Below are 27614 nucleotides of genomic sequence, written 5' to 3' on the forward strand. Positions count from 1 at the left end.
TAATAATAATAATATAATAATAATAATAATAATAATAATAATAATAATAATAATAATAATAATAATAATAATATAATAATAATAATAATAATAATAATAATAATAATAAAATAATAATACTAATAATAATAATAATAATAATAATAATAATAATAATAATATAATAATAATAATAATAATAATAATAATATATAATAATAATAATAATAATAATAACTATACTAATAATAATAATAATAATAATAAAATAATATAATAATAATAATAATAATAATACTATAATAATAATAATACTAATAAGAATAATAATAATAATAATAATAATAATAATAATAATAATAATAATGAATAGAATAATAATAATAATATAATAATAATAATAATAATGAATAAATACTAATAATAATAATAATAATAATAATAATAATATATACTAATAATAATAATAATACTAATACTAATAATAATAATAATATAATAATAATAATAATATAATAATAATACGATAATAATAATAATAATAATAATAATAATAATAATAATAATAATATAATATAATACTAATAATAATAATAATAATAATAATATAATAATAATAATAATAATAATACTAATAAATAATAATAAATATAATAATAATAATAATAATAATAATAATAATAATATAATAATATAATAATAATAATAATAATAATAATAATAATAATAATTAATAATAATAATAATAATAATAATAATAATAATAATAATAATAATAATAATAATAATAATACTAATAATAATAATAATAATAATAATAATAATAATAATAATAATAATAATAATAATAATAATAATAATAATAATAATATAATAATAATAATAATAATATAATAATAATAATAATAATACTAATAATAATAATAATATAATATAATAATACTAATAATAATAATAATCATTAGGGCTTCAGCTCCTATCAATCGCTCAGCTGCATTGATAAAATGTTTCGTACCATTAAATACCTTCTACTTCAAATATCTACAATTGCGCCTTTCCTAACTTCCGCGCCCAAAACCGATCTTCATACAAAATTTACAACTTCTTCAATCGATAAAGATCAGATTTCGCAGCCTTCTCCAAAATATGATGCTGTGGCCATTGGCTGTTTTTGGGAATATTTTCGAGAAAATCATATTAGTCTGTATGTATGTATGTAAGTACATGTGCCTGTGTGTGTTTGGTGATGTGTAAACGATAATAATGGTTATTGATATTCTATGGAAATGCCTTCTCAACGATTCAATCGCTTTTTTGGCAATGTTTTGTTTTACTTTGCATGTGGACGTGCACATTGGGCAAAAAGCAACTGTATACAGAGAGAATGTATGTGTGTGTGCGAGTCTATGTGAATTTAATACTAAACAAATTTGTCATAAAATTTGCAATTTGATATTTCTTCCCATGTTTGAGTGTCGATTTTGTTGTTACAGCTTCTTCTTCTTCATCTTCGATGTCTTTGTCTTGAACATTGCCATCATCATCATCATCTGCAACATCAACTGAGTTACTAACAGCGCGTTTATGTGTCGTTACCCTGCAAGCATTTGGATGTGAGTTTTTAACTCCATCACCTAATATTACACTACTTTGTCGCTTCCTGCTTGTGAAACGTCGATAGTTGGTCGATTTGCAATAACAATTCTATTGTCCCACTACAGTCATCTAATTTTCATCTCCAAAAGTAACTTCTTTGGCACTTCCCGTAGATTAAAGAACGATTGTTTTGTTCTACTCTCAAAACGGAGAACAAAATCGAACGGGTTCAGTGTATCGGAGATCGGCATTGAGCACGGGTACGCAAGTGAAAATTATATTAAATGAAAAAAATATATTAAATTTATTTAGTGAAAAATAATTGTGTCTTTTTATCAGTATTTTTTAGTATATGTTCAAATAATTTATAATAAATTAAAAAAGTAAAATAAAAAATAACATTTTTGTTTAGAGTAATAGCATATTTTTTATTTGGTGAAAAAATAAAATTAAATTTTTTGTTAATAACTTAGTTTTACTTATGTTTTTATGTGCTTTTTACCGAGTGTTTAATTACGATTATTTATTTGTAATAATATTAATAAATTTTATTCAAATAATAATTTTATTTTAAAGACTTTCAACTCTTTTTTACTTTCTTGTGGCAATGCATATCACATACAAATCAATAAAGTCACCAACAGGCGATGAAAACTCTCGCCATCGATCTCGACTCTTTCACCAAAAAGATAAACCGTTCGGGAAGAAATGAACCACGCACTCGTTACTTCTTTAAGTCACTAAAAAGTCAATGACAGGAAGTCACGAGTGCGTGGTTCATTTCTTCCCGAACGGTTTATCTTTTTGGTGAAAGATTCGAGATCGCCAGCTAGGGTTTTCATCGCCCGTTGGTGACTTTTTAGTTATGTCAGCGACAAAAAATGCTTGCTGGGTATGTGTATCCATTATCACCATATGTAAGTGTGTGTGCGTCTTCGTTAGCATAAATTCTTTTATGCAAGTGTCCATATGTGATCGCATAGCTGTATGTGTGTGTGCTTAATATAATATTTGAATCATTTTGTCTTTTTGTTTTAACATCGACGAAAAAGCTTTTAAATCAGTTGGAATGGGATCCATATTTACTTAACATATGATACATTTCTTCTCTGGCATGTGTATGGGTGTGTGTGTGTGAGTGTAGCATTGATACATCCATTTGCTCATCTTTTTTGTACACATGACACAGTGTATGTAGCTTTGTATGTGTGTGTGAGTGTGTTTGTCCAACAGATTGATTACATTAACATTGTGTGATGAAATATTTTTAAGGATATTTACAAGATAGTCAAAAAAGGCCGGTTTGGAGAAGCATTACTGTCAATATTTAAATATGAAATGTAGGAAATTTTTCAAAATAAAAAAGAAATTGAAATAAAACCTTTATTAAGATATATTCAACAAAAATTGGGTGGGCAAAAAAGGAGGTTCCCACTTTTCAATAATTTGTCATGACTTCATGATAGATTAATCGCAGCATATCAAAATTGGTATAGATGTCAAGATTGAGATCCACGGAGTCCCTCTATTTTACAAGTCCCTCTATTTTACAAGTCCCTCTATTTTACAAGTTTATCTCTTTGGACGATATACTTTTTAGGACATATGGGGTCGATATAGACGATTTATATGCCCGTCTGTCTGATTTATTGTTGCATACCCACATTTTTCAAGAGAGTATGGGACTTGGTCAGACTTTAGGCATTGTAATATATTTTATAAATCTATTTATTTATTTATTTGAAGATGAGAAATAATGCTCTAATCCCCATATTTCTCATATTTCAAGAAAAAGCTTAGATTCTTGAAGAAAAATTAAAGAGCTTATACTCATTTACGCAAACGCGAGCTGTTGGTAGAAAGGATTCTGCTATCGGAAAATAGAACTGCTTGTAATACAGCTCAGAGAGCTACGGTTTTGCAAAGAGCGATGTCGGAGCCTAAAGCAAGGCAAAGCTGGAAACTCATCAGAGTAAACAGACTAATTCTACGTCTAAGGGGTTGATTGCCAAATGTTGGAATGGTAGCATCTAATTCAGAACCAAGCTGCGTATTTTGCAAAATTGGAAGATAATTGTCTTTGAGAGCCCCCTCTCATGCACATGGACTGTCCGCTAAGAGAATTCGATCGACATAGTAGGCGCAGCCCTCTTCCATGTAGGCACTGGTCACTCACTCCGTCACTACATCTGTCTCATATGCAGCTTCTCTTGGACAAGGTGGTAAGGAAAAGACGATTCCTATAAATCTAAAGGCTACTACTTCTAAAATCGTGGCTTGAAATAGGAAAGAGATCGGCTCCAAGGGCTTCCAAAGACGTCTTCCGAAAAGCAATCATTGATAGAGCTAACCCTGAATCGAATATCAGTGACAGCTAGTGGTTGCTATTCGAAGGAAGTCTAAGGGTGACTTAACCCTAAATGTGCGATTTGGTATTTTAACCCTAAAATGTGTTTTTAATTTCTTCTAAAATTCTGGCTTTTAAGTCATATTTTTTACTTTTGAAGTATTTGGGACCTATCTTAGGATTTTATGACATTTAAAACCACATTTGACAACCAAAGAGTGAGTGAATATATTTTACAATTTTTTGCTTTAGAATCCAAAATTCAGAATCCAAAACTCCAAGTTACATCAACATCTGTTGAAAATTTTTGCCAAAATCTTAAAAGTCCTTCAAGTCCTTCAAAAGTCCTTCCTTCCGAGGGTAGTGTCTATGGGAGCTATGTCAGAAACATGTTCAATGTTGAAAATTTTTAGAAATCAACTTATTGAACTATCCCATACACGAATGTTAAATTTCAGGAGAACCAATTGAAAACATATGGTAAAAACTCTTCAAAAAGTAAAATTGGGGTTAGGGTCGGAGCCTAAAGTTTGGATAAGGATAAGGATTTGGTTCGGATAAGGATTTTTTTTTGATTTAATGTATTCATCCTAGGAAAAAAAATACATTTTTTGGGTATAGGAGAAATATAGCCAGGGAATGTCGTTGAAAAACTTGTAAATAACGATGGGATCTATGTTCGAGAAAAAAAAAACTTTGGAGTCTATCTATCTCCCACCTGCCAAATAACCTATGTCTCTTTCTGGATAATATGGGAAATCTGCAAAGTACATGTCAGATTGTCTCTGTTCCTTCTTCGTCGTCACATGGTCAATAGTAGTCAGGAACAGATATTTGGTACTTTAGTGAACAGTGAGTATGTCTACTACGATTCTTAGATTAGACCTACTAGGTGATAGAAGACAGCTGTCTTTCAATAGTCTCATCAATAGGTAGTTCAATCGACCGAAATCCGCACGTGGTTCAACAAGGGCTTTCTTGCAGTCAAGAGAGGCACTCGCTTTAATGGCACTTGACTTGATAGCTTTGAGGGCCGCTTGACTATCGATATTTATGGTTACTGGACGTGTTATGCTATTGCGGAGTTCTCTTATTATGTCTCCGCCTAAAAACGCTGCAATTATCATTAAGCTTATATGCGAGTTTAAAAATTGGGTTAGATCAGAATATGCCAGCACCGGTGCCTTCATTCACTTTAGTTGGGATACTTTGCGATGTAAGATTTCGATATGTTATCTTATGGAGGATTTTTTCCTGTAATTATCGAAAACGTTGCATTTTGTGGCAAGTACTTTCCAAAAGATGGTCTATAATTTTTTTTCTTCAAAGTATGTAGGTAAGTACTCATTTAAAAATGTGTTCCATATTTTTGTTCAATATTTCTATTAAAATCTCGTCGAAATAATTCCTTTACTCGTTTCGTAGATATTTAAAATTTATGCCCGATTTCAGTTTATTACAGCCAGTTCATCATTGTAAATATCAATTTTAATTTATGCAATTTTATTTCATTAAAAATAATTTAATATTTCAATTATGCTCGCGTATGAAAAATATTCCCCCAAGACAACAGCCGTTCAAATGAAAAACAACAACAGCAACAATAAAAATAATAGTATTATCATTATTATTATTAATTAATAATAGCGGAACAAATTTCATAATTTATTGATATCCGGATATAAGTTGATGACGATGATAATATATTTCGCTATTTGGACGGTTTTGTTGTTGGCTGTAGTTGTTGGAGAAAATAATTATGTTTTTTTTTTCGTTTGGCTGTACAAATATTTAAAGAGTATTAGAATTTATTTTAGTAAGCATTAAAATTTCTGTGAAATTATTTTAAAATATATTGCAATAAATACAGAGAGTCGGTAAGCTATGATATGCAGTAAATTTGTGATAAATACATGGAGATATTTTGGTGGCCATTGCGCGCTGGAAATGAAGCAAGGACCCTTATTTTGCAACCATTCTTGGGTCGCTCATGCTGAGTGCGATGGTGTTGAGTCCTGTTGGAATGTCCAAGGTCTGCGGCCCAAATGTTTGCATGCCCAAAGCTTTAATACACCCTCCAAAATATTTTCGCCATAATATTCGGCATTTATTCTGATGCCACGGTCGATTAATACGAGTGGATAGCGACCATCGGCTGTTATGGCGGCCCACACCATCACCATGGCCGGCGTTTGAGTTCTGGTGGCCAACCGAAGGTGCACATTTTCAGCTGACCTCTCTGGCAAGTAAACACGATCATTTTCTTTGTTTACAAACTGCTGGACAATGAATGTTTTCTCATCGGAGAAAACCAAATTCAACAGTTCGAAGCAACTCTTTACCTCTTTTGAGCAACTCTTTACCTCTTTTGAGACTATTTTCTTTCCGTTGCGATGTAAGTTCTTGCACTTTTTGGAATTTCAAAGGCTTTACCCCGAGGTCATTTTTCAATATTTGCCGAATGGAATATTGCGATATGTTCAGCTCACGAGCCATTTTTCGGGTTTCGATCAAATTGTTTCTTTAATTTTCGAACTATTTCTGCTGATTTTTCTGTTTTCTTCCGTCCTCTTCCTTGACGCCGGGCTACGCTTTTTTCGTATTTAAATGCTGGAAGGCTCTAACGATAGCCACTTGTGGTTTTCCGGCCAAATATAAAGAAATCACACTATCACGCTTGAATTCCACAACGAATAACTTTTTTTTTCTGGAAAATTCTGCTTTTGTGGGGTTGTAATGAGCTGTCACTTGAATAATTTTAACAGCTGTCGTACGAGTGGCTTGGAAATTACAGCAGTCTGAAGTTGGTTGCAGTTTTTTCATCTCACCTTGTAAATGTTTCATCCGATTTGGGGAGTCTCTCACATGCGTAACATGCACTCCACAGAAATTATCTTTGGTATCAGATATTAGATACAGTTCAGAAATAAGTTGTTGTCAAGATCGGTTCAGATGTGGATATAACTCTCATATATATCCTTATCCGATTTCAGATTTATTTTGCACCAAATGGTTAATATCAGCCCAAATGGACTGAATTTTGGCACTTCCGACAGAATTCAGCCCAGAAGTAAGTACTTCAATTTTAGATGAAAATCGGTTGAGATATAGCAAAATCTCCCCTACATATGTTTCATCCGATTTGGCGTTAAGGCCCATCACATGCGTAATATGCACCCCACAACAAGGATATTTGATACCGGACATCAGATACAGCTCGAAAATATCTCTGTCAAATTTTATCGAGATAGGTTTAGATTTTTATATACCTTTGACATACATCTTCATCCGATTTTGCGCTTATTGTCCACCATATATGTATTATCATCCCAAATTGGATCGATTTTTTCATATTCAACCGAATTTTTCCATTTGGTGAAATTCGATCCCGTATATTTTTATCTCCAATAAATATTTTTTAATATAATTCGAATCGAAGTCATATCATTATTTGGTACTAAAGGTACAAAAGCCTCCGTCAAGTTTTTTGAAAATCGATTCAGAGTTGTATATAGTTCCCAAATTGTGACTACTTTAAAGTCCTTCTGATATTCAAATGAGATTCATAGTTGGCATGATCTACTTCACAGAAATTCCCAATATAAACTTTTACGGGAGCTCTACAAAATACGAATGGTGGTGTAGGGTATTATATAAACGGCCCTGCCCGACTTTTGACATTTTCTTACTGTTTTTGTATTAAATATTTGCTATATAGAGTAAAGCATACTTATTTCAAGTACATGACTTGTGTTAAACTCAATTTATGCAGTGCTCTGCTTTTGCTCTGAAATTTTATAAATATATATTTAAATATTTGAAGGTGTGATATGGAATTTTTAATAAAATTGTATGTAAAAATTCTTATCGTAAAATATTTATACACTGACAGATTTCCTTTGTATCTATTTATCGGTATTTATTTCAGAATTTTTCCATTGTTGCTTATATCATAAAAGAATTAAAGACAATTGAATTGAAAGGAAAGGGAATACGAATTTTAACGGAAATCACAAGGAATTTAATCGAATTAAATTGTAGTTTACTTTTGAGGCAAATACACTAGTGGGCAAAATATTTCGAAAAAAAAATATTATTTTTAATTTTAACACCTCTTTACCTTCTCATTTGTTGTTTAACCTTGTGTTTCAGATGAAAACAACGGATCCAATTGTCTCCGAGTGAAGTAGTTGTCGTTTATGGCAATTACTTTTTCTCTAACCTAATTTGGCCTATATCCCCGTATTCTCTTGTCATTGTAATGGGTCTATTTTCTATCACCGACAATCTATTGAGTGATGTGATATTTTCTTCCTAAAGCTTTATAATTTATTTAGATGTTATTATATAAATTGGGTCGAAATAAATGTAAAGTCTGTGTTAAAATTCCGAACAACTTTGACCGCAACTGTAGATGCAAAAAGTCATATATACATATGTACATTTGTACAACATGTGTACATATATATATATTTATTTAAACACATTCAATTATATATTAGTCTGTAAGTTGTTGTTGTTTTTTTGTTTTTGTTTCAACTTCTCGTTTACCGTTGTGAACTGTACAAACATTGATTCGTCGTCATTCATGGCGAATGGTTGAATTTATGTTTCCGCGGTTTCAGAAAAGTTGAAAATTTTTAATTGATTTAAGTGTGGGAGGAATGGAGGGTTTGCAGGTTTTGGCTTTTGCTTCACACACACTCACACAAACACTCACATAAATTGACAACAAACAACGAGTAAAAATTATACCTTAATTGAATGGATCTGTGTCTTGATTGCATATAAATCGAAATAAATTTATTAAATATTGAAGAGACAGTTTTCGGCAAAAAGAAAAGGGTAAATGTGGTATATAAGGAAGGTGGAGTGAGACTTGAAATAATTTAAACATTTTGTAGTATTCCAACAAATTTAAATATTTCTTCGTGGGCTTGAAAAACATGCTAAAATCGAATTTCTATAGGAATTTCCTTAGAAGGTCCTTGAAAGGTCGTTGAAAATATTGTATAACATATCTGATTATTGGTAAATAGGTCCTTGTCATCATTTGAATAAAAACACGAGATGGTAAAAAATAAAATATTTAGTATTTCAGAAATTCGACATTTATCAGTAACAAGGTTCATGAAGAAAATCGTAAAAGTCCACGATTTTCCTAGCATAAACTTTCTTGCAAAATTCACAAAAAAATCGGCCAGGAAGTCTTTAAAAAAATCAGGAGGTCTTCATAAAATTCACGAATATCTGCATCTGCGGAGGTAAGGAGGCAGAAACGATTGTTAAAAACGATTTTCAGATTGGAAGTCCTTAAAATGTCCAGACCATGATTTTCGGTCTGGAGTACCTTGAATAACTTTGCAAAAAGTTCTCCATTAAAAAAATTAATCTAATATTTTGAGTCAGGAACTTTTTATCAGAAATTCGATCAGAAGTTCATCGGAAAAAATTATTCCAAAAAAATCACAATTATCGTATAAAATCACAATTATCGTCTTTGATTGTTAATAACAAATCCTCATTTCCATAGGTATCCGAAAATATTGTTAAAAGACAATTTTCGCTCAGAAGATGCTTGGTAAAATTGTATTTGAAAATCAGAATTTTCGGCCAGAAAGTTCATGCAAACACTGCTATGAAATTATAGCAGTAATTTCTTTTTTGTAATAATTGTAATTATAACTTTTTTTGGTCAGAATATCCTTAACTTTTTTTTTCAAATCCCACAATTTCGGTAAGGATGTCATTATTTAAAGATTTCTATATGTAAATCCTTGGAAAATGTTATTAATCCAAGTCCTCAAAAAGCTGGTCACTATTTTTTTCTAAAAAATTCAATGGTTTCGCTCGGGATGCCCTAGAAATTTTTCTTAAAAAAAAATTAGGATATTCTGTTAGTAGCTCGAGAAACCAATATCGAAAAAATTTGGTATATTTGTTCAGAAGGTCTCTGAAAAAATGTTATAAAGACCTTTAGATATTCAATCAGGAGGCACTGAAGAAAACTTTTATTAAAAATGCATAAGTTATAGTGAGGAGATCTTTGATTATAAATACAAGGAGTTTCTATAAAAATTTAAAAATGTCGATAGAATTCTCATTAGAAAACATGATCCCTTGAATAAATCGTCTTAAAAAAAATTCAAAAATTCAAATGAGGACGTAATGGTTTCAGAAACCCAAGATATTCGATGAGGAAGTCCTTGACAAATTTTCTTACAAAATATAATAATATCAGAGGTTGTCTTTAAAAAAGTTATTGAGGAAAACTACTATTTTCGATGAAATCGTATTGAAAAATTCAAGATTTTCGGGAGTCCTCGAAAATATATTAATGGAATCGATTAAGATTTTCGGTAAGGAGTACCTTGCAAAAGTTATTTGCATTTGCATTTTTGTTTCCGGAAAAATATTGATTTTGGGTCAAGAATACCTCTTGAAAGGTGTTTCTAAATAAATAAATAAATAAAAAATGTCCGTAATTGTTGACCATGAACCTTAGCTTAGTTCCATGGACTCAGGGCGTTTGTATGAAAACTCTGCGTATGAGTGATATGAAAAGATAACATATATGAAATCACTCATACGCTTATGAATTGGTGTACCGAGCTAAAAAAAAAATATTGACACAACTCTAGGTAGCCCTAAAAAATAATATACCCTTAGTAGCTGAAGGATTTAATATTGACCCCGCAATGCCCTATACTTTTGACATTCTAGCATAATTTATCCGTTTTTTTTTATTTAAAGTGAAGTTATATGTTTAATTTTCGATAAATCTGTTTATGCAAAATGTACCTACTTCTAAACAATTATCTTGTTTCCCCTCCTCAATCACAGTTTTTGACATAAGTCCTACCCATTTCTGCTAACATTGGGAAGAAATGAAAATTTAAAAGTCTAATAAAATTGAGATATTTGGAAGAAATAATGTTAATCGAGTCCCTTTTTACAATTTTATCCATTTTATTTTTAGAACGTTTTACTTTTCATCAAATCTTTTACATACACACATATGCACATGTTTGTTTGATTTTCCACTTCACATCATTATTAGGTGCTTGTTCTGTTGTTGTTTTTGTGGCATACCTTAATAATGTAGTTTGATTTATAAAATATTTTGAATTTCATCATTTTCATCTTCTTCTTCAGATACTGCTGCTGCTGCTGCTTTTGTCTCAAGTGATGGCAATGTTTATGGCCATAAATTTTGATATACTTGACTTTTATTAGGTCTGGTCTGCTATTTTCAGATGATTTGTTTGCTTGTTTAGCATTTTTTTTGGTTGCTTCTCTCGAACAAAATGAGTGGAAAATAAAGTTGTCTATTAAAGACCACTCTGTCAGTCCAGCATAGGTTTACATTATAATTTGCTTGTAAAAAAATAACAAGAAATTTGCCATCAAATTGTGGTTGTGTGGAAATATGTTCGGACTTAAATAACTCTGTAGCATTTTATTTGCTCTTTACCAAGGCTAAGCTATTCAGCCAGAAACCATAATTTCTTCGAAAATAGTTATTTCTTGTCATACCGACAACAAAAAAAAAAAAAAAACATACAAAAACAAACATATAAACCACACACAGACATATATACACATACTATTCCACAAAAATGTATTAAAAAATTTAACGATTTCAGCTGTCTTTTACAGAAAAAAAAAAGAACGAGAACACACAACATATCCATACAAACGAATGCATTGGCTCTGCTACTGCTGTTGTTGTACATTCAACTGTAAGTATGTCTGTCTCTCTCAATGGATGTGTGTGTGAGCGTGCGTGTGCATGTTGTTAATAAATTTAAGTAATAAATTATGTTCCATAAATGGATTCAAGCAAAACACAGCCCCAAAGACCACCACACAAAAACAAACTGAGCAGCAGAGCAGAGCTGAACAAGCGTACACACGAACAAGCTCACCAAGATATAGACACATGCATGTATCATTTATAACCATATTTTCCACGAAGAGGACAGGGCATGCCTTTATCTAGTCAAGCGACAACTCGTTCAAGCGTAAAAAGTCAACCGTAACGCTGTGTTTGACTATGAAATGCAGTGCAAAAGAAAAAAACAAAAAAACGCGATGAAGAAGAAGGACAAAAAAGGACACCGCACGCCACCGAGGAATATTCCTTGGCGATTGCCAAAAATATTTAAAACAGAAGCAAAAGGGGCAGCAAAAACACTTGCAACCCAAAAGTAAAAAAAAAGAACAACCAATGGACAAAAAATATGCTTGGATGACTTATTCTAACCTCAAACTAATACCAAAGCAAATATGACGTAGAACGCAGCAGTGGTAATGAACGAGTGGATCAGTGGTTATTAGTGAAGAGAGAGAGAAAGAGTTCGGGTGAGAGTTTCTGTGTGTCGAGTGCCAAGTGCCAGCAAGAACTTATTTTATGAGTCCATATTTAACAAAACAACTTTAACAATGTCTGTGGCCCATACAAAAAAAAAGAACAGCAAACTTTTGTTAGCATAGTTGGTCGATAGGGTTTTGTTGAACTATTGGCAATATTTTATTTAAGGAAATTTTTTTCTTAAAACAAGAACCGATAGAAGAAGGATATTTAAAGACTTGATTCAAGTCTGATTTTAGAATTCCCGTCCGTCCATGAAATGTATAGCGTGCTCATAATTTTGCATATGTTAAAAGTCTCACGTTGCGTATACGCAACCTCTATATAACTTATTCGCACCTTTGATACAAAACATTTGTAAGAAGATTGTTTAACCTTCTCACAATAATTTAATCAACATTAATTTTGCTTCATTGGCAAATCGGTTTAAGGATTCAGGGTTCTTCAGACATATCTTGAGTCAGCTTGCCTCTGTGTCAGTCCCTCTTGTTTTTTGTATGTATGGTTTGAAAACCTCGAAAGGAGTCGTCAGATGTATACCCTAAGACTATGCCCGTTTATTTAACACATTCTAATTTGGGTTTTCGATTATTTGAAATGATTCAGACTGCTTTCATTTCTTAGCCACTCGTCCAACAACTGTTAAAATTATTTTAGTGACAGCTTATATATTGTTTACAAGCGTACAAAAGCATTTTGGTAAGAATTTTTCAAAAAGAAATTTTTCGTGATGGAATTCATGCGTGGTAGTGTGATTTCTTTATATTTGGCTAGAAAACCACAAGTGGCTATCGTTAGAGCACTCCAGCATTTAAATGTTAAAAAATCTTTTGTGTCTAGTACCATCGCTCGTTGCCGTGATACTGGTAGCATATCCCGACGTCAATGAAGTGGACGGAAAATAAGAGAAACATCAGCAGAAATGGTTCGAAAAGTAAAGAAGCGACTTGATCGACCCACGAACCCACGTACAGTGGCCGAAAATGGCTCGTGAGCTGAACATATCGCAATATTCCATTCGGCGAATATTGAAAAATGAGCTCGGGGTAAACCCATTGAAATTCCAAGAGTGCAAAAACTTACACCGCAACAGAAAGAAAATAGACTCAAAAGATCTAAAGAGTTGTTTCGCTTGGCCGAAAGTGGTGAACTGCCGAATTTTGTTTTCTCCGATGAGAAAACATTCCTTGTCCGGCAGTTTGTAAACAAACAAAATAATCTTGTTTATTTGCCAAAGATGTCAGCGGAAAATGTGCATCTTCGGTTGGCCACCAGAACTCAAGCGCCGGCCATGGTGATGGTGTGGGCCGCCGTAACAGCCGATGGTCGCTCTCCGCTCTTATTAATCGACCGTGGCATCAGAATAAATGCCGATTATTATCGCGAAAATATTCTGGAGGGTATATTAAAGCCTTTGGTACGCAAATATTGTGGTCGCAGACCTTGGACATTGCAACAGGACTCAGCACGAGCCACCCAAGAATGGTTACAAAATGAAATTCCTTGCTTCATTTCCAGCGCACAATGGCCACCAAATTCTCCGGATACCAATTCGCCATAATTCGTGTCAAAGGTGACCTATTCGAACAAATCTAAACTGATTCTGAAATTAAAGCTATTTCAGAATTTTTTTGCTTTCATTCAATAAAATTTTAAAAAATGTAAAAATTATGGCGTTTGGCTTTGTTGCAGTGTTTTTATCTCACCCTGTTTACTTAAAATTTAATACTTCGAATTGGAGAATCGAAATGAAATAGAATTCTGGAACTTGGAATGAGAGCCACTGATAGATGTACCAAACTTTGAGGTTATGAAAGCTTTAAAATGGTACAAAACGTCTAAAATTCTATTATTTGGTTTTATATGAACGGATAAAGCTAAAAAGCTAAATAATTGAGGTTGAAAAGTAAGTGAGATATTTAAAGGTGGTTTTGACAATGTGTACTAAATACTACATTTGATCTTGGTTAAATGGATATAGGTACAATTCTGAAATTTGATATTTTGGTTTAGGTAGTTGTTCGAAAAGTATTAAATTAAACTGAATACGGTATTGAATGAAGTCATAAGCCTCAAACCTTGGAATTTATATATTGCGATAACTGTTGGTGTATGGGATTGTTTTCCAAATGAGACCTAATATTATGCGAAATGTACTAAATAGTAACAAATTTCCTATTGAGTGAATGTTTAGAGATGGAATCCCAAAATTTGATATTGTGGTCTCTGTTGCTCTCTGGAATTAGATAATTAAGGTGGTTTTGGAAATGTGTACTGTGATTTCCCGAAAAGTACTAAATAGCACTAATAGTTCTGCAATACCGAATGCATGAAGGAATAGAGCTAAAATCCCGACATTCGATATAGAAGTCACTGTTGATGTGTGTTGGTTAAAATATGGAGGTAGTTTTGGACATTTTTACTATAATAAAACGAAAAGTACTAAGTGTTACTAAGTTGGGTATTGGGTGAAGGGATAGAGCTAGAATCCCAAAATTTGATATTGAGATCTCCGTTGTTATATCGGATTGTCATGGAGCAAATATAGCAAGTATGGTTGGATTTTTTTAGAAAGTCATTAATTTTTTGATGTGATTTCTCTTGTAAAAATAGGATGTTTAAATTTTCTCGTATAAAATATCTTGATTTCGGGAGCAATATCGGATGCATTTGAAAGAACTTCTAAATTTTAATTAATGCAATTTTATTTTATCCCGATCTTCACGAAATTTAGAATGGAGGTGGGGCTAGGGTCAGAATAGAACCCAATTTCTTTTGGAGATGATCGAATTTAGGGGTCGAAATGGACCAAAAACTGAAAAAATGTCGGATTTTACAGTAGCTATACAGGTCGCAATTATAGACCAATCGACGCGGAACTTCCCATGTAGCTAGAGTTTAGGGCGGGGAAGAAGCCTACCAATTTGTGTGGTCATCGGATAATATAGCGGTTAAAATAGACCATATCTTTTGTATTGAAAAAATTCAAAAATTTTTCATTAAACCGCGAATATTTTAAATCCCGGCGAAATCACAAAGCCAGGACAAGGTTACTTCTGATCTTTACATTGATGTTAAGATCCAAAAAATCGAATATATAGCAAATATATGCGATATATATGTCTATCAAAGAAGATATGCTTGAAAGATATCTTACATGTCGAGAACGGCTGAACTGATTTCGACAGTTCTCATTAATTCAGAATGGACTTTTGGCAGGAAAGAAAAAACGTCTAAAAAATCGCATAAAATATCTCCTATAAATGAAAATATTGATTTTGTAACATTTTCTCATATTTTTTCCATTTTGTCATATTTTTGGCATATTTTCATTTTGAATTAAACATTTGGTAATATTTATACAGCTAACAAAACTAAGTAGTTAGGATATCAGGATATCATATGCAGATCGCATTTATGGCCCGATCCTTTTGAAATTTTGCATAGGGATAACATGAGGGTCAGAATAGAGCCTACTTTGCAGATGATCGCCATATATTTCGGGGTTGAAATGGACCAAAAAACTGCAAAATTGTCAGCAGGTCGTAATTATCGCCCGATCCTCACACACATTTGAATGGGGGTTACCGGACATTGCAAAAGCAAAGCAGTTTTGGATGGCCATCCAAAAATATTCAATGTGTAAAGGAGTTTGCCAACTTTTGTAGACAAAATTCGAAAATGTCCATTCCAGTGACTTTTTGGAGAATTCACAAATACAGGAAAGACGCACTTCTGACTATTTCGTTTACGCTGATTTCGTTGAAAATGTAGTCAAATGTCTGTATCTCATATAGATGCGTTTCTGTCAAAAACCAATAATAAATGTTAATCTTTTGCCACTTCTGAGAGATTATAGGTCTTTGAGCAATATTGGTTCCAGATCTAGGAAGACCATTTAAGTGCAACATCTACCAATATACTGGAAATGAGCAAATTAGTTTAAGTTGCTATTATTCGGAAATTAGAGAACGAAACCTGATGGGTTTCTTTTATTATTTGTCACAATATCTTGTGGAATTCTTTCGAGTATCACGCCTATATAAACTGCATCGTTTATTATAGTGTTGTAGGGTATTCAACGGTCGGCCCCGCTCGACTGTAGCCTTTGCTTACTTGTTTCTATTTAAATTTCTCCTCCATATATATAGAAATATGCATTGCAACAACAAGCCACAGCATGTGTTGGTGAAATGTTTTTGTTTGTTACGTTTTCTCGTAAGTCTTGTCTCTGATTTGTTGCAATTGGCTTTGTATTTGCTCCCCATGAAACACTGAAATGTAATTGTATGTAGGTAAACATACGTGAACATACATACACACACACATACATTTGCCGGCATATGTGTACGGATTGTAAATAAAACTATTTCTGTTTAAAATTTTATTGTCATGTCAAACTTTCTGGCATATACAGAATATTTTCGTAAGGGTTTTTTGTGGCAGTTAACGGCAATGGAGTGGTGTAAGTGGTGGGGGGGGAGGGGAGGGGATGGTCCTTTCATGCCTGGGCATCAGGAAGTACATAATCAAAACAAATACCTACAACATTACCATTGCAGGTTATGTTGCATCGAATGTCTTTTTTGCCATTGCATTGCCTTGTTAGTTAGTTCTTGTTTGGAAGGTTGGTTGGTGTTGGCTTCCATCGTATTTATGTCAAACTTTTGTTATCCTTAGCGGGCCCTTTGTTGGCTGCTATGTTCAGTTTCGAACAACTGCTCTGTTGTTTTTGTGAGTTTCTGGCTCACAATAAAGCTATAAAACAGTCAGTCGTCATACCTTGAAACTGACAACACTTAATTTTATGCGATATTATTTTTGGTTGTTGGGCTAGTTGTTGTTGTTGTTTTTGTTACTCCCTTTGTTCGTGTCCCCGTTACTGTCGTTGATTGGTGAGGTTGCATTGTCCGCGAAGTTCTGACTCAAAAGTTATTAAAATATGCCAAAAGTTAAACATAAGTTTGTTCTTGTTGTTGCCGTTGTTGTTGTTTTTTTTCACTTTGTTGTCAACGATTCCGTGGAAAATATATTTCAATGGAAAAATATTCGTTTACCAGAGGCTTGTTGAGATTTTTGTTGACACTGATATTTTAACAATTCAAAGTGCTGAATGGAAAAAAGAAAACAAAAAAAAAAAAAAAAAAAAATCAACCCGCCATCCAGCCATTGCTGGCCTTATTCTTCACATTGAAATATTGAAATGAATGTAAAAGCCGTGACAAAATATTCATATCCCTTTGTCAAAAAGTTTCACATTCCTCAACAAATTGTGGGATAGCAAATAATAAATGTCGGGAGAAATGCCAATTTAAATGCTCCGCTATAAAATATCCATTGGTCGTCCAAAATATTTACATGTGATCCCATTTCTTGTTTGGCCACAAAGGAATTTCGGCCATATTTTTTCGAAATACATTTAATAAACGTTTGATGGAATCAAATGAGTGGCTCTTTATTCGTCATTTGTATGAAAATGGGGGCTGGGAATGTAGAGTCTCAGAACTAAAAATTGGGGTGTTTTCGATTTAATAGATCTCTAAATTTTATTAACCACCTGTCTTTAAATTTTCGTTGGGGTGATTCTTGAATTTTAATAATTTTTTTGGCTTACATTAAATTCGAGTTTTCCACGAAATTGGTTTAAATATCGCCCAGATCCTTCAAATTTTTTTTAGTAATTGTTGAACTGATCTCATTTGAAACTGAGAACTTTATCTGGTCTCTGACTATGACTAGATAAAACAACTTAAAAAGTATTACTCGCAATTACCAACAGATGTATACCCTCAAACAATGTTCGATTATTTAAATATATTTTTAAATTTTAGAATAAGTTTAGATTTGGTTGAATTGGTCACCTTTGACACGAATTATGGCCTTCAGACGGCCAATGAAACCGTCACACGCTGCCCGAATGTTGCTTTGCGGTATTTTCCCGACCATTCCCGGCGAAGCGCTTGCTTGAGGTGATCAACACTTGTGTATTTTTTAGTGTCAACCTTGCTTTCCAAAATACTCTAGATACAAAGTCCCACGGATTGGTATCCTGAGATTTTGGTGGCCATTGTGCGTCGGAAATGAAGCGAGGAACCTAATTTTGTAACCATTCTCGCGTGCTGAGTGCTATGGTGCTGAGTCCTGTTGGAATGTCCAAGGTCTGCGGCCAAAATGTTTGTGAGCCCAAGGCATTAATACACCCTCTAGAGTATTTTTGCAATAATATTTGCCGAATGGAAATATTGAAACAAAATATTAACATGTACCAAGTCTGAATGAAATCGGATGTTAATTTCACGTTTTAATGGATATTCAAAATGTTCACACTTTGTGTGGCAGGTACCAGAGGGAATGGACCGATATATCTCCTCTTCACAGCAGATCTTATGTCAGTGGTAGTAATGGGATGCCTGAAATATTAAGAGAACCGGATGCTTATTTCGGATTTTATAATAGTTTTGGTTATTCAATAACTTGACCCTTTGTGGGGGAAGTACCAGAAGGAATGGTCCGATCTCTATTATCTTTATAACTGACCTTGTGTTAATAGAAATATTGGGATGTGCCAAGTCTGAATGGAATGGATGCTAGTTTCGTTTTATGAGCTTCATGGATATTCAAAATTTTAACCGTTTTTAAGAAGGAGTGGAACCATATATTCCATCTTCATGCCAGATCTTGGGTTAATAAAAATATTGGGATGTGTGAAATTTGAATACAATCGGACTCTTACATCACATTTTATAAGAGTTGAAATTATTAAAAAAATTGACCCTTTGTGGGCGAGGTACTTAATGGAGTGGACCGATAGAACAGACGCAAATATTAGGATTTGCAAAGTTGGAGCGAAATCGGATTATCGTTTCTCTTTTTGTGCAGTAAAATACATTTTTGAAAATTTTGACGTTTTTGTGGGGCCTACCTCCGATTTAAGTTTGATAATAATATGTCGAATTACTAAGTTTGAACCAAATCGGATACTCCCTTCGAGAGTTATAGTGGGCACCAGCCAGCAGACAGACGGACATCGCTAGATCGACTCCAATTGTCCTGAAACGGATTTGGTCCTAGGGTCTAAAACCTTTATTTCGATGAGGCACGTTTTGGCCGTATCAAATATGTTTAGAAAAGCTTGATATTACCCCTTGAGTTATATGAGATTTATAAAATCAAATGGTTGTGGTCCCCACATGGTATACTTCCCAACATGATATCTGCTTGATTATAAATATAACCTTATGCTAATTTAAACACATCTACATTCCTCCAGAAATATGTAAACTTCAATGTGTATTTAAAACTTTAAATAAAGCATACATATTAAACCAACAAAAACTTTCATTGTGTGTATTTTCCCCTCTCCCGCTTCCTTTTGTTTAACATTTTACAACAAACTTTATTCAATAAATATGAAATATTTATAAAATATAAACAATATTTAATTGACACTTTAGCTCCATAAAAATGCCAATAATTGGGTGGGCATTTTGCGGAAGTGGTTCGCGCAAGGGAGAGATACTGAAAAAAAAACAAAATATTTAAAAAATTGGTAACCGGTAGTAGATCAACTATGGAAACCATTAATTATGATGCGATATTAATTTTTATATATGAAAAAAAAAAAACCCTATCATTGTTCATCTGCTGTTAATCGCAGTAATGGCGGCGGATGCGTCATGCGATATGTGTGGGTAAGTGCAGTTTAAAAATTTAATAAAAATGTAAATTATGTTTGTAAATTTTATAACAGTATCAATTACAAAGAAAAATCAAACGTAAACACACACATGCACAGGCACACACAAACACACACACACTGACACAATTGCATGCAAGCGTAAACCAAAACAAAAACAACAACACCACTAACACTTTGTAAAACTATTTGAATTTGTAATAACAAAATGTTCATTTAATTTGTGCTGAAATAGTGAAATTAAAATAGCGATGTTTATATAAACAAATATATATATATATATTTACGCTCATTAATTAATTGTGTTACAAATGATGAGAGACCTTTTGGAGTTACCAGGCTTTTGAATTGTGGAACAAAGGGAACCAATTAGACCGATTTAAAATTATGGAAGATGAAAGAAATAACAGCCTGAAACAATGCACTTCCTCTAATGGAAAACATGAATAAGTTGTATACCAGCTACTCTTAAATGAGTTGTTCGATTAAAGTGCTTTCTCAGACAAAGGAATCACATATATTTCTCAGTATATCTCTCTGAACTCTCTGGTATATTTTAAGCAGTGTTATAACCATTGGAAAAGTTTTCATTCTTCTTCATATATCAAAGTCTTATGAATTCTAGTTGATAATCAATCTAGTTTAGTTTGAAAAATACTAAATTAAATATTGCGAAATCAATATTTGCCAACGAATCACAACATATCAGGTCAGTCGTTATTAAACAGAACGCGGAATTAACTTGAACCTATATACCGTAGACCTTTAGTTTGAGGTTGGCCGTTAGAACATGACATTGAGGATATAGAAATGTGTCTTAAAGGCCTGGTTTTATCACAAAACATATGACTATTGATGGCGTGCAAATATTATTTGCTATGGCCACAGTGTGCCCCATTATGAACACAGCTTTAAATGCCGATTCTCTATCAACTAAATCCGTTTTAGGATATTTGGAGTATGGCTGACAGGCTTTCCATATTATCAAATTTATAATTGGCTAAAGAATACATGCATACATTTTAACAAGACACTTTGTGATACGACCATACATATCAACAAGACACTTTGTGATGCGACCATACATTTCAGGAATTCTAACAAGACACTTTTCGATAGACAAAACATTTTAAAAGACACTTTGTGATACGACCATACATTTTTTAACAAGACACTTTGTGATACGACCATATATTTCAAGAATTCTAACAAGGCACTATCCCATACGACCATACATTCTATCAAGACACTTTGCGATACGACATAGAAGACACTCTCCTATACGAATATATATATACGATTATATATTTCAGGAATTCTTACAAAAACACTTTCTGATACGGAATTATAACAAGACACTTTGTGATACGACCATACATTTTAACAAGACACTTTGCAATACGACATACTTTTCAACAAGACTCTTTGCGATACGACCAGACATTTCAACAAGACACTTTGCGATACGACCATACATTTTAACAAGACACTTTGCGATACGACCATACATTTCAGGAATTCTAACAAGACACTTTGTAATACGACCATACATTTTAACAAGACACTTTGTGATACGACCATACATTTTAACAAGACACTTTGCGATACGACCATACATTTTAGGAATTCTAAAAGGACACTTTGCACTTTGTGGTACGACCATCCATTTCAGGAATTTTCACATGACACTTTGTTATACGACCATATATTTAAACAAGACATTTTGCGATACGACCATACATATTCACAAGACACTTTGTGATACGACCATAAATTTAAGGAATTTTAACAAGACATTTTGCGATAAGACCATGCACTTCAGGAACTCTAACTAGACGCTTTGTGATACGATCATACATTTCAGGAATTCTAACAGGCACTTTGTGATACGACCATACATTTTAACACGACACTTTGCAATACGACCATACATGTTTACCAGACACTTTGTGATCCGACCATACGATGTGATACGACCATACTTCAGATTTTCTGTAATTCATTGAATTCCAGAAAAACAAAGAAAACAAATATTAATAATACTATATAAATACAATCAAAATTGGTGGTGGGTGATATGGAAATTGCTATCCCAAGCTGGGACTACGCAATTCCTGAAACCTTAAAATTGTGAAGGATATTCCGTCGATTTTCCTCCTGTTCCCGGCCGATTTATCGTTACCTATGAATATGTTTGTACTATGAGGACACAAAGATCTGAACTTCTATCTCATGGAACTTGTAGCCATCTTTAATTCAAATATCAACTGTGCAATAGACGCTGAACAACGTTATTGAATAATTTTTAATTTATTTTCAACAAAAACTCCTGCGGAAAATATCCCCAGACAAAACCTAAGGGAACTGATGAGAATCGATGGTGTTTTCGAAGCCATTTTATTTCTTGTCTAACCCCCTTCTAACCTTATCATTTTTCCAGTAATAAATAAAGTTTACGGAATGTGTTCTATCTCGGAGAGGGAATAAGAGTTGTCCACCAACACCTTAGGACTTTACACCTTAGAACTATTTCTTAGGGGCCACGAAAATGGTAAGGTCTATATTAACAGCCCAGCGTATATTGAGAACACATAACAGTTAGTTAGTAGGTTTATGGTTGGAATACGACATTTTTGCTCACGTCTATTAATCGGTATTAACATTTGATCATTTATCTTAAAAGTCAAAAAATTTTAATACCAAAATAAGACCATTTTTTATACCTTTACGGGATCAAACCAATTAAAGTGGTTTGAGAATAAAGTATAAATTTAACAAGTAAGCAAAGGCTACAGTCGAGCGGGGCCGACCGTTGAATACCCTACAACACTATAATAAACGATACAGTTTATATAAGCAAGATACTCGAAAGAATTCCACAAGATATTGTGACAAATAATAAAAGAAAACCATCAGGTTTCGTTCTCTAATTTTCGAATAATATCAACCTTAACTAATTTTCTCATTTCCAATTTATTGGTAGATGTTGTTCCTAGATCTGGAACCAATATTTCTCAAAAACCTATAATCTCTCAGAAGTGGCAAAAGATTAACATTTATTATTGGTTTTTGACTGAAACGCATCTATATGAGATACAGTCATTTGACTATATTCTTCAAAGAAATTAGCGTTAACGAAATAGTCAGAAGTGCGTCTTTCCTGTATTTGTGAATTCTCCAAAACTCACTGGAATGGACATTTTCGTATTTTGTCTACAAAAGTTGGCAAACTCCTTCACACATTGAATATTTTTGGATGGCCATCCAAAACTGCTTGGCTTTTGCAATGTCCGGTAACCCCCATTCAAATGTGCGTGAGGATCGGGCGATAATTACGACCTTCTGACAATTTTGCAGTTTTTTTGGTCCATTTCAACCCCTAAATATATGGCGATCATCTCCAAAAAGAATAGGCTTCTATTCTGACCCTCATCTTATCCCCATGCAAAATTTCGTAAGGATCGGGCCATAAATGCGATCTGTATATGATATCCTGATATCCTAACTACTTAGTTTTGTTAGCTGTAGAAATATTACCAAATGTTTAATTCAAATTGAAAATATGCCAAAAATATGACAAAATGAAAAAAATATGAGAAAATTTTACAAAATCAATATTTTCATCTTTAGAGAGATATTTGTATGCGTTTTTTAGACGTTTTTCCTTTTCTGCCAAGAGGCCATTCTGAATTAATGAGAACTGTCGAAATCAGTTCAGCCGTTCTCGACATATAAGAGATCTTTCAAGCATATCTTCTTTGATAGACATATATATCGCATATATTTGCTATATATTCGATTTTTTGGATCTTAACATCAATGTAAAGATCAGAAGTAACCTTGTCATGGCTTTGTGAGTTCCCCGGGAAATAAAATATTCGCGGTTTAATAAAAATTGTTAAATTTTTTCAACAAAAAAGATATGGTCTATTTTCCCGCTAAATATTATCCGATGACCACCCAAATTGGTAGGCTTCTTCCCCGCCCTAAACTCTAGCTACATGCGAAATTCCGCGTCGATTGGTCTATAATTGCGACCTGTATAGCTACTGCAAAATCCGACATTTTTTCAGTATTTGGTCCATTTCAACCCCTAAACATTTGGCGATCATCTCCAAAAGAAATAGGGTTCTATTCTGACCCTAGCCCCACCTCCATTCTAAATTTCGTGAAGATCGGGCCATAATTGCGACCTGTAGAGTGATTACAAATTAACATGGACAGACGGACAGACGGACGGACGGACATACATAGCTAGATCGACTCAGCTCGGCGAGCTAGGAAGATCCATATATACTTTCCTATATGGGAAATCAATATTTCGTGGTGTTACATAATTTTTGGCCCAATCAAACTTATAATACCCCCAACACATAGTGTTGTAGGGTATAATTAATAGAATTGAAAGTTGAACTTAAAACATTAGTAAGAGTTGTGCCAATCTAGTTATATTAAACGAACCACTATGTCGCGAGTTCATACAAACGGCGGCCAAAAATAGAAAGAGTTGTCGTAGGTGGATGAAATTTTGTACAGATGCTTATTATTGGGCTAAAAAGCAAATTACAAAAATTTGGATAGATTGGACCAAAATTCGGTATACCTCCCATATATAGGGTCTTACAAATTTCACTCTTTTAGCCTATAAAATCGTTAATATTCAACCAAATTTGATGAAAATTGGCATGTAACTTCTAATTGGGCCTATAAAACAGTTGACAAAAAATTGGATTGATCGGACCATGATTTGGTATACCTCCCATACAATGGGTCTTGAAAAATTCTCTCTTTTGGGATATAAAAACGAATGTATTAACCCAAATTCGACGAAAATCTGCAGTTTACTTCTAATTTGGGCTATAAAACAAGTGACAAAAAATTGAATTGATCGGACCATGATTTGGTATACCTCCCATACAATGGGGCTTGAAAATTTCGATTTGTTGGCCTATGAAATCGTATGTATTCAACCATATTAAATGAATATTTGCAGTTTACTTCTTATTTAGTGAAATATTAAAATTGTCTGTAGGTTTACGTTTCAGAGTATTTTATATTACAAAACCCTCTTTTCAATAAAACACGTTTTATTCGTATTTAATTTTTATTAATAACATAAGCTTTGAAATACACTATTCACTACATACCTCACTGCAATCATCAGATTCATCTTCTGAACATATTTCCGGAATATTTAAGTTATTTTCTTCACAAATATATGATTTAATGTCTTCCATGTTATAATTTCGGGCCAATATATTATGACTGTTCAAGGATATTACAGGGTCCGATTGTAGTATCAAATACTGAATTAAATCCCTATTTGACTCGACTCTACCACATTTTCGGGTGTGTTTCAAACGGTTGCTCCTAATTATTTTATGGCATGACTCGATAGCCTCTTCCGAAAGCAGTCCAAGAGGGGATGTACTGTACCTTACATATCCAATGCCATGAACTAAAATTTTATGCACCGTGACTGGCATGTAATACCAAGAGTATAAGTCGATGTAAAGTTGCCATGTATCTTGAAGAAGCTTATGAAATAAATTTATATTTATAAATCTCCCACAAGACAAAATCCGCAAAATGAGGGAAAAATTGTAAATTAATCTTCTGTCGACCCCGGTAATATCTGCCGCTACTTCAATGTTTGAAAAAAAAAACGTCGAGCTGTATTTCCATCATTTGATGTCCCGTAGCCCGGTTTTATTTTGTCGACAAGAAGACCTAGATTTGTTTTTAATGCTCTTCGTATCCTGATTTTATTTTCATTCACTAATATTGTGTTTCTACTATCAATTCGCCATGTCTTGACAGGTAGTTTATATGCAATATGAACAATGCACTCAAAAACCTTAATCCAGGCGTGTAAACTAGATATACCGTTCCTATAACACTCTTCGTTGACTTCTCTTTGGTATATAGATTCATCATTCATTTGTGAAGGCTTGGCGCCACATAAAACACAGGTTGCACAACTTTTATTGCCATACAATACATTTAATACAGCTCCGTCAATCATTGTTAGTTTCATGCGATGAGAAATCATAATTTCATAACTGTTATCAATGTATACACAAGCATCCAAATCTGCTATTTCTTTCTCTATGTTTTCTTTGACTTCATTTATAGTCTGTGAATTTTCCTTTGTAAAAAGTATTTTAATAGGTCTACATAGCCTTGAAGATGAGTGCCTGTCGTTCTGCCACAAGACATTTTCGTTTGTATCATCTAAAATACGCAAGGGCACAAATGAAGAAACGAACATAAATTCATCTGTTGCGTCTTCGTTTCGAAATTTTTGTTTATAGAGGCTGTGACCACTGCTGCCATCAAATCCCCATTTACATTCTAAAGTTATATTATTTTTCGGACAAATTTGTAGTTTAGTTAGAATGCTCTTCGCGGTATTATCCAAAAGTGTTTGTAGAGGTACATTCATTGATGTTTCCGTCACTTCTATATTTTCTGGAATCAATTTTTTCTTAGCTTCTGCTATAGCATAATACGATGGGAAACAATTTTTATGTATAGCATTTACAGCATTTCTCATCATGTTATACTGTCTAACTGATAAATCCATATCCACGTAGAGCGCCAATGCTTTTTCCACTGAAATAATGTCCGTTTCCTTTACATTCGAAAATCTTTTTGCAGCTGTTGTTATGATGTCCGCCGAAGTAGATGCAACAAGTTCACCTACACGTCGCCTTTTTGTTCTACATGAACTTTCCTCAAAGTTAATGCGTGGTCGACCTCTTGATGTAGACTTATCAGGTTCCTAAATATTTAAAAGTTTTTAAATAATTGGTTTAATAAAAATAATCTTCAAATGTACCGAATCAAATTTAAACGTATCCATAAGAAACCAATCTTTTAAGACCATTTCTACTTTATCCCTCTTTCGATAGTATTTTTTCCACGTAGAAGACAATTTGTAGCAAATATTTTTAACCTTTATGTGTTCTTCGCCCGTCATTTTCCTTCCAATTCGATCCTCAATAAATTCTTTAAGTTTTGCCAGAACATATGACATACTTTGATCCTTTACTTCTAACCATTCCAAAAATATGTCACAGTTTTTTAAAGAGGTGGTCACTAAAAAAAGCAAATAACTCTTAGGACCGCAGGTATCCGCAGCTAATTTTTTTATAGGTTAAAAATACATACTTTTCACAACTAAAATCAACAAAAATGTAGACTAAACTTTTTTAACCTTTTTTTTCTACTCCACTAATTTCAAGATTTGCTTTACAAAATAGATGAACTAAGTACAACAGGTGTTTGTAACTGTAAACACCATATGATCACTATTTACACCCAAACAAAGGTGAAGCCAAGTTTTTGACATCCCAAGTAACTAAAATAAACACTTTTTTTATAACCGTTACTTTTAATATTCAAATTTTTGAACATATGAAAAAAGTGTCAATTTTCCGAAAAAAATAGAAAAATGCCGATTGCCAAAAACTATCAGATTTGAACCCTCGTACAGGCAAAACTACTTGACGTATCACTACCAAAATTCATATTATTCCTAACTGGAATGTTTTCTATCAATTCTCATCAATAAATTTGTGCTCTTATGTACTTGGTTTTTACCATTTTTGGCCGCGGTC

General features: G+C 33.0%; 1 protein-coding gene across 1 annotated transcript; it reads right to left on the reverse strand.

Annotated features, from left to right (window-relative positions):
• Positions 1-1383: 1383 nt before the first annotated feature.
• On the reverse strand, positions 1384-27614 carry LOC131801523 (uncharacterized). Its single transcript, XM_059120281.1, has 4 exons — positions 27166-27614; positions 26834-27093; positions 26190-26776; positions 1384-1576 (listed from the first exon to the last, which is right to left on the reverse strand). Coding segments are annotated over exons 1-4 (1041 nt in total). The 5' UTR covers positions 27167-27614.

Source organism: Musca domestica, unplaced genomic scaffold, assembly GCF_030504385.1.
Source record: "Musca domestica strain aabys unplaced genomic scaffold, Musca_domestica.polishedcontigs.V.1.1 164, whole genome shotgun sequence".
In the NCBI taxonomy this organism is placed as follows: Eukaryota; Metazoa; Arthropoda; class Insecta; order Diptera; family Muscidae; genus Musca; species Musca domestica.